We start from the raw sequence: 9,267 nt of genomic DNA on the forward strand, positions 1-9,267 counted from the left end.
ACCGTACGGGTTAGCTTGGCTTTATGGCCGCATGATGAAAATCAATTTCGCATTGAATGTTCTTGTAACCTTTGAGAATTTTCCCCTTTCCTTGTCTAAAATATTCCAAATGCCATTACCACATTTCGGTAGACCGGGTGTTTTTACAAAGCTCAACACGTAAACGGCAAAATTATTTTAAAACAACAGTTCGGAGTTGAATTCCACCTCGGAAGAAACCAATACAAAGAGAATAAAGTTGACAAGTTCGCCTTACAAAGTAGGACACAATAAGCTGGTTTATTATTTTTCATTCACCATCACTGTTTATGGAGAAACAAGTGTTGTTAATAATTCATCTATAATTCTTTAAAAAGCACAATTTCCCTGATCTGCTTTTCCTAACTCCATGGACCCTCTCAGAATCCTTCCCCATCTCTAGTTTAGCTAACGCTCATGTGCAAAGAGATGGCAAAGAATGTGGCTTATGTAGCTTTATCCATGAGACAAGCCTGGACTGCAATACACCAGTAGGACTTCCCGATGCTTTCATAGCACACCTTAAAACCCTCTTGGGAAGGCGCTCCACTGTGTGTTTTGACAAGAATAACAATTGAGTGCATAAAAGTGACCTGTACAAAGTAGCTACAGTATGTGGGTTTAAATAGCTATTTGAACTGACTGGGGATGGAGAGGGAGGCATGCATGCAGGTCTACAGGCAGGGTGATGTTTTGGGATCAGGCAGACGTTTAGGGCAAAGCGGGTGGTAACCGACACAAAACATGGATATTTGTGCCACTCCTCCCAGCCCTCATCTAAAATATATATATATTTATATACTGTATATATTCATTTTTATATATCGCTGGACGTGCTTGCCAGGCAGCACTACACAGAATATAATCATATGCTTTTCAGTAAGTAATAATTATAAAGATTAGAATGAATCTTGTATATGCTGTTACATTTTAATTCCAACCTCTACTGGAAAGAGATGAAATCAGTCCGTCCATCTGTACTGCCGCTAATGAACCCTCGATAAAGTTCTGTAATCTTTCTCCGTACTTTTTTTTTTTTTTTTTTACAGGCAATGGACAAAGAACCTTATTTGACCTTTAGGGGTGGCTCCCTTTCCAGCCAGCGAACTCGTACTTTCTGTTTATAGTGATACTCCTTGAGGAAGTCCTGCAAAGCGGGGGGCAGCGGCAGGGAGCCTATCCCGTCATAAGTGGTCCAGCGGCAGATGGCTGCTCGTGCAAGGTGCTGCAGGTTAAAGGGAAAGGTCCGGTGGAGAGGAGCTGTAAGCAAAGGTTCAAAGAACATACAGGCGCTTGGATCCTTGTAGTGCTCCAGCAGTCCGGTGACAGTGGAAGAGTGAAAAACACAAGGGTCGTGCGCGTCAAAACTGAAGTTGTGGTTCCACTGCTCAATGCGGGCGTGCAGCGAGCGGTTGTAACGGCGGAAGCTGACAGAGAAAAGGTAGTCCTCCTGGGCCGAGTCCCGTAGCAGGAAGGTGCCCTCCGGACGTCCATCCAGCAGCGACTCAGCCTCGTAGCGGTCCATGACGCCCCAGTAGCAGGGCAGGGCTGTGATCTGCAATAAATCTGGCACCAGGCAATGGATGTAGTCTATTTGGGTGTGAACCTTCCAGGGCCCGGGTTGCTGTCTGTTCAGGTGACCTTCCCCAGACGCATGCCTTTGTTTGGGTCTCCTGGCCTGCAGACAGAGGGTTGTTGAGTCCTCCTCCGAATCCGTGTCCTGAGCTGAAGCGGCGGCGCCTATCACTTGCCCGCATGCCCCCGATGTTGAGGCGCCCAGAGAGCTACCGGTCCCTGATGCTCGGCCATCACCAGACGCCTCCCCGATGCCGGGAGCCATCTTTGGTCCCAGTTTGTAGACAGACGATCCCGGCGCAGCGGCCTCAAGGGTGTGGATCTGTGCATTTGGTGGGGGGTCCACACCTTCCTCAATGCTAAGTCGGCGGCGTTCACGCAGACGTTCCTCCTCGTCTTCCGGAGAAGGGTGGGCCGGTTCAAAGGATTCCAACAGGGCGGTGGAGGAATGTGGGCTGACTGGTGCTGTGTGTTGCTTGATCAAGTGCCACTTGTGGGCAAGGTCTGACCCCGGTGGGAAGGGGCAGGTCTCCAGCATAAGCTCTGTAAGGTGAATCTTCCGCTTGGAAGTAACAGAGTTCTTTGAAGAACGTCTGTGAGCAGGCAGTGGTAAGCAAAGGCCTACGGTGTCACTTAGTCGCTGGCGTAATGACCGACCGTTCAAACTGCGTCCTCCTGACAAAGAGTCGCTGATCTCCTGGATGGAACAGGCACCGCAGCGTCGGTCTCTACGATTACCACTTCCTCTCAAGCGCCCAGACCGCCTGTCTACCTCTAAAGAACTTTGAGTTTTTGTGGAACATGAATGTTTTTTCTTGCCCCCCCATGGAGCATGACGTGAATACGAGTCTCTGCGAGCCAGGGGGGCAACTCCTGATCCCGAGCCCACATCCTCGGATTCCTTGTCGATAGTGATCTCTACTATCTGAGGCGTGTCTGAGACACAGTTGTGGTGACGACGTCCTGCTGTGACCATTGGCACTGGAAGAAGGCTACTTGATGAACTGGAGAATTCCGATGCTTGAGCCGCACCTGACCCACTCCCGTGGCTGAGATCCAACACGCAGTGGACGGCATCCGCCTCGCTCCTGTCTTCAGTGGATCCCGAACTGTTGTTGTGAAAGAGAGTTTGGCATTTGCTTTTCAGGTTGCTCCACATATTGCCGTATTTGTTTTAACAAGAGTCCCGGGGACCTGGGGAAAATGGGGAAAAATGGGTTAAAACGACAGATACACTCCAGTGGTGGTAGAGTTTGGGGTGTTGGCATGGTAGTTAGGAGTTGCCAGGCAGACATACAGGGACACAAGGCCGCAGCTATAAATGACCCAGGATCTGCTCACAACTGATCTGCTGGTATGTACTGTATTACAGAGCCCGTCTAGACCTGACCAAAACCTTCCTTGAAACAGCAGCAGGCGGACATGAGTAAATGCTCTCTTCTTGCACATATTCAGGTGAATTCAAAGTTCAAACATTCCTTTCTTGCTTTGTGCTCTGTGGCTTATATTTGTGCAGGCACAAAAAAGGGCCTTTCCCCAATTTTGGGGGTAGAACATATCCAAAACATGTTAGAGGTTCCCATAGAAAAATACATGGTGCCAGTATAAGGTAGAAAAGACTGGGTTCAATATATAGACAATTAGGAGTTGCAACCACTGGCGACCGTGCAGCCAGCCAAAAACATAATTCCTGCAATGAGTGGCCCATAAGAGAGACTAGAGTCAGAAGGAACACTAACATGCCACAGGGCATCCCTCAAGCCAGATGTTGTAGACAGCCTTGTGTTCTTTGCAACAACAAAAAAAACTTGCAAATGAATGGGACTTCAACATGACAGAAAGAAAACTGACTGCAACGATTTAAGACTGACATTACCTCTACCTCTCTGATTACAAGCGATCATATGAGAGTCTCATGATTTTGTTATTCAGTTATGCTAATAATGTTTCATTTTGTTTGCACGACTGTTTTTTTTCAATAGACATAGAGCATGCAAATAAAATTATTTGTGTTTGTGTTTTTGGCTGGCATAAACCTTTTCAAGCTTTATTTTACAGAATTTTAAAAAATTGATTTTTTGCTCATAATGCATTCTTCTTAGTTCAAGACAATAGGAAAAAAAAACTAATGGGGTTCAGCAAAATAAGGGGTCATCATCTTTGTTTACAAAGAACCTGTTAATTTTCAAATTAAATTTGAAAGCAAGGTCAGATATCCGCATATCGTTTTTCAGCAAAAAAAAAAAAAAAAAACAATGTTGGATGTCCCTAAAATTAACCTATTGTTACATTTTTGTAGTTTTCACAAAAGTTTTCAATTGAAAAAAAATCTAGATTTTATTTTGGGCCAAAATCATGCAGCCTCAAGTTACAGCATAGGAAACCTGTCCAACCATCTAAATACTTTTTTTTTAACATTATTAGAGCCCGTAAACTATTAGCAAGATTGAATTTTATCTTTTCCTGTTTAAATGTATCCCGAGTGCGTTCTTTCAGCGCATGCTCAGATATGACGTAACACGCAGCTCGAGACACTCTTCAGTTTTCAAAACGGAGGCGAGCAATCAGCAGTGGACTGCTGCAGAAAGTTTGTCCATTCTCAACATATAAAAACAGCAATGACATAGTAATTAATACATTTCAAACAAACTGATGGAGTGAAGCTGCAAAATTCAAGTGTGAAGTGGCGAGTGCACTGGCGCTTCAAATGAAATCAACATTGACAGCACGGTCTGTCAACTCTGAAAATCACTACATCATGTATCAAGAACATTTTCAGTGAATATAGATTTTTTTTTTTTTTCATACACACGTTCATGCAGAAATGCAGCAGCTCTGTGGAACAAAACTAGGCTAATTCTACTTTCTGGCAGGCCAACACACCCATTCTCCTGGGATCAAACTGATCCCTGAGACGGCGCTAAGTATGTCACTGTAATCAATAAATCAATCGTGCGATGAATAAAAAGGAACTCGATTATTTTGCTGGCTTCAATGAATTTACATGTGCATGCATGTTTGTTTTCTTCCCCTCTCTCTCTTTCTCTACCAAACAGGATGACAAGAAGTCTCGCTCTGTGCCTTTGCTGCAACACCTGGGTGCGTTGGTTCCATAGCGTATTGAACGGAGTGAGTGAACCCTCCTGTTAGTCATTCAGTCTTATTGTCCTATTGGGTGGAGTCGGGGCTGCTAGCAAAAGTGCTGCAGTCTGCAAATGAGCAAATGCAAATATGAATGAATGAAGACACAAAAGTGATGGTTTGTACAGCGAACGCCACATCCCCAGTGTGAGAATATTGAGCTTTTACTGAGCATTAAAAAGGTGAGCCCATGAACACCTACTAGCCGATGTGTCGCATTTGTGGGAAAGTAGCGTCAACGAAGAAGTTGAATACAACACAACGCTGAAGTCGATTCAATTTAAGGTGGTATTAATGTAAGTAATATGTAATGCAACTGTTCATCCACTGAGTCGACACTTTAGGCTTTCTGGACCGGATTAATTGGATTCATATGATCCCTAATGCGAAAATTGATTAGGTGAGCCTCCGTTTCAGCTCGGAATCAGACATGGAATCACTAATTCAGACAAGAATTAATGACTACTAACAAGATTCCGCAGTATATATTTATTCAAAGTTTCTTATTAAGTTGTTGTAGGAAGCTAAAATCCCAAAGCATGTCAATTGTGTCATTAAAAACAATAACATAAACCAGGTATGTGAATGTAACATTCTTAAACCAATTAATTATAGTTGTAATATGTTTTCATTTCTGCATAACCTCTTCCCCTTTTTCCTGTTCCCAGTCAAGTTAGCCCCCTTGCTAGTATTCGCCGATCCACGACATTGTTTAACATATACAAAAGTGTACTTATTCGGCCAGACGAACTCCAAAACGCCGTTAAAATATTTTAAAACAGATATTACAATATATTTGCGGTAAGTTGGAGACCGAGATGGAGAAAATAATGTCCAAAGATGCTAACCGTTAGCATTCCACAGACTACTTTCTGGTCGTGGAGCTAGCCTTTAGCTAGCGGCGCAGCTAGCGAGCTTAGCGTGTTAGCTTGAGTTGTAAAATCCGGACAAAATTGTACACGAATGATCGAAACAAAACCGTGCGGCCGCGACCGTGCGGATAAATAGGATAACGCTGGTTGTGTAGTGACGTGTTTCTCCAAATGTGTCTTACCCTTGTGCCGTTTTGAGAGCCCTATTCAACAGCCCTCTTTGTCTGCAAAAAATGGCTATTGAAAGCGAGCAAGCATAGATCCTTTTGGCTTGACCACGGCGTCGACGAAGGCGAAGAAGGTCCGATAATACTTGAAGGTGTCATGCCGAGTTCTTAAAAACATTTGGTAGTTACCGTTCAAATTATTTAAACAGCTAAATAAAACTAAAGCAACTAACTCCGGTTCTTCAGAGAGGCGATCTTCTCCGCCGAGCTAGCGGGAGTCTCCAGCAGCCAATATGACGGCGCTCTCAGACCTCCGAGAGCCGGGGAGAGCTGCGATCGCTTTGGCAGCGCGACTGACGGCGTGTCGGTCCAATGGAGAACACGGAAATCATTTCCACTTCCGACTGGGAACGCGGATAGGGAAAGACCCCGAGTCGTCTCCCGCTGATGGGCGTCCCATGCCACCAATGAACACGGAGCCGTGGATGGACTCGATCGTGGAAACGTGGAGTGTTGCAATGATGCTCGTGGAGACCTGAGCAAAATGCAGGGACGATGACGTCACCCAGGTAAGACAATCTACTCAAAACGCATAATGCTTACAAAACGTGCAACATATCTTGTCTGTGCATAGATTACTTAATATACAGTTGAAATGTTTGGAAAATTAATAAAAAGACAAATTTATACTAATCATACGCCTTTTTATCTACTAAAAATTAAAGGTTCATTTTTTGATTTTTTTGCCATGATAAAGTGTTTGCTCCCTTCCTTGTGCATGTTTGTCACACCTCAATGCAGATCATCAAACAAACTAAAATATTAGTCAATGACAACACAACTGAACACATAACTCAGTGGAAAAAGGTCATAAAGCAATTTCTAAAGCTTCGGGACTCCAGCAAACCACAGGGAGAGCCATTAACCACAAATGGCGACAACATAGAACACAAGCAAAATTACGGCAAGAAAAATTAACCCAAGAGCACAGCGACACCTCATGCAAGAGGTCACAAAAGACCCCGCAACAACATTGAAAGAACTATAGGCCTCAATTAGATGGTAAAATACCAGGGGGAAAATACCCAAATAATATATTTTATTATTATTGCTATATTGGATATTGTATAATTTATTTATCAACATACTATAGAGCTGGTGCAATACACCAATGGTTCTTAGAGTTGGCTAACTTTTCGAATGGGATGACAGTCTCTGCACACATTGCTACCAAATCTTCAACAAACTGTAATGCTTGTGATTAAGGAAGATGTAGTCACCCATGCAATTCCAACTACAAATAGAAGATATTTTTATGACTCTTATTTACACAGTCAGAAGGCAAACAGCGCTTTTATTTTGAAGTAGTATGTAGTAGTATGTCCTCTGTGTGTTGAGAATGTCGGGAAGCATGAAATCCAAAGAAATACAGCTGAATAGGTGCAGATTCTGGTAGAACTAGAAAGCTTTCTGTGCTGGTTATCATGTGTAGCTGTCCACAACTCAATACAAAGGGCCGAAAAGTGAACATAAAAAGCGTTGTTAGAAGTTTTTTTTAGAGGGCTTTATAGTCAAAATATGTGTATCACAATGACAGCATTATAAGCTAGCTTATATTAAATTGTTTTCTTGTGTTATAATGCACGGAAAAGGGAAAGAAATGTGTTCATGTTTCACATAAGGATTGTGAATGATGGGAAAAATTGTTTGCTGTGAATTACCACCAGCAAATTTCACGGTGAGATATGTTTATTGTATTTATCATACAGTATGCATGGTCAGAAAGTGAGCTAAATAAAAGACATAAACAATATGGCCATATGTGGACTGTACACTTTATTCAGCTTTTGGAATCTAACCTTATCCATCTATTTTTTTTACTATCACTCTATATTTGTTTTCAGCACACTTACTTACTATACTTACTATTATTATTGTATTTACAATTATTTACAATTATTTGTTGTTTTGCTATAAATGTTACAATTTGTAAAATGTGTGCCTTTTATTTAGAAAAAAAGGTGTTATAAGATAGACAGTAGAACATCAAAATAATGTATGCACCTAACTTTATGGGCAGAAACATGTATTATCATCTAGCCAGCAAGCGGTGAAGGCTGATGATGTCATGATAATCAAGTGGCTTCTGACCTTTGGTCTCCAAGGTTTTAAGGGGTAAGAATTGGGATTCAGACTAAAGCAGGGCTGCCATCTTGTGGCAAAAGAGGAAAACTAAACCCTCCCCATTTTGTTTCTCTTTCTTCTGCTTTTGTGATGACTGAGTGAAAAGATTATTCAAAAGCAGCATGGGATGAACGTCATGGTTCCAACAAGCGTGCTGATCCAGATGACCGTCCTTTCTACTTTCTACTACTTTCTTCATCATCACAAAATTCCAAACTCAAATGACAAAAAAACATATATTCGCTGAACTATCAAATAAAATCAAATAAAAATGAGCATCAAAGCAGTATTTCAGGTAAATAAATAACCTGGTTTTCGATTTGGTCATGGGATACCACCGATGTGGTGGCCATGGTCTGGCCATGGAGACATTTCAGGTATCAACTTACTGCGAGTAACGGCCTCTCTTTGCCACACCAATGAAACATTTCTGGTTGCGGTCCTTTGTCAACTTTTATGTCGGTCAATGGTCCAGCTTCCCTCAGTTGTCGGATGTGCCCTGAACACCTCGCCGGGGAGACGTCCGAGAGGCATCCTGACCAGACAGCCGAGCCACCTCATCTGGCTCCTCTCGGTGCAGACGATCAGCGGTTTTGCTTCGGGGTTTTGCACCCCGGCTTTAATGGAGAGCCCAGCCATTCTATAAAGAAAACCCATTTTAGCAGCTTGTACCAGTGAACTTGTCCGTTCGGTCATCACCCAAAGCTTATGACCATAGGTGAATGAAGATAGGAGGGTCTTTGAAGGCTTGGCCTTTTGGTTCAGCTCCCTCTTCACCACGACGGACCAGTGCAGAGTCCACATCATTCTGTCAATCTTGCGATCCATCCTTTCCGCACTCGGAAGCAAGACCCCAAAGTACTCAAACTCCTTCACTTGGGGTAGGATCTCATTCATCCCCAACCCGGAGACAATATTCCACCCTTTTCCAGCCAAGTAAAAGATATCATCCACATCTAATATGCGGCGCTATAATCAGACACACAAAGCTGTGTGACACACCAAATGTGCCTTGTCTTTCAGTTACTTTGAAGTATAAGTCAAAAAATATCAAGGGAATGTACACAACCTGTCACTTCTGGTCAGGTGATGGCGATGGGATGGTGATGCCGTTGTTTTCCGTGATGTCATCCTGGTTTGCTTGTCCACACGGCAACAATAAATTAAACAGGGTTATCCGATCTTTCCACTCTTGAAGCCATTTAAAAAAAAATACTATTTCAGGGCACCCAGAACATCTGAAAAGCTGAAACAGTAAAATGCTCGATAGTGTTTTGACCAGAAAACGTTTCTATGTGGATAAACCCGAA

General features: G+C 43.0%; 1 protein-coding gene across 1 annotated transcript; it reads right to left on the bottom strand.

Moving 5' to 3' along the window:
- Positions 1 to 260: 260 nt before the first annotated feature.
- socs5b (suppressor of cytokine signaling 5b) lies at positions 261 to 6,292 on the bottom strand. The gene is made up of 2 exons (XM_058064444.1): positions 5,789 to 6,292; positions 261 to 2,787 (listed from the first exon to the last, which is right to left on the bottom strand). Exon 2 carries the CDS (start codon positions 2,750 to 2,752, stop codon positions 1,085 to 1,087), a length of 1,668 nt encoding a protein of 555 aa, XP_057920427.1. The 5' UTR covers positions 2,753 to 2,787; positions 5,789 to 6,292; the 3' UTR covers positions 261 to 1,084.
- Positions 6,293 to 9,267: the final 2,975 nt, after the last annotated feature.

This window comes from Doryrhamphus excisus, chromosome 2 (genome assembly GCF_030265055.1).
Source record: "Doryrhamphus excisus isolate RoL2022-K1 chromosome 2, RoL_Dexc_1.0, whole genome shotgun sequence".
Lineage (NCBI taxonomy): Eukaryota > Metazoa > Chordata > Actinopteri > Syngnathiformes > Syngnathidae > Doryrhamphus > Doryrhamphus excisus.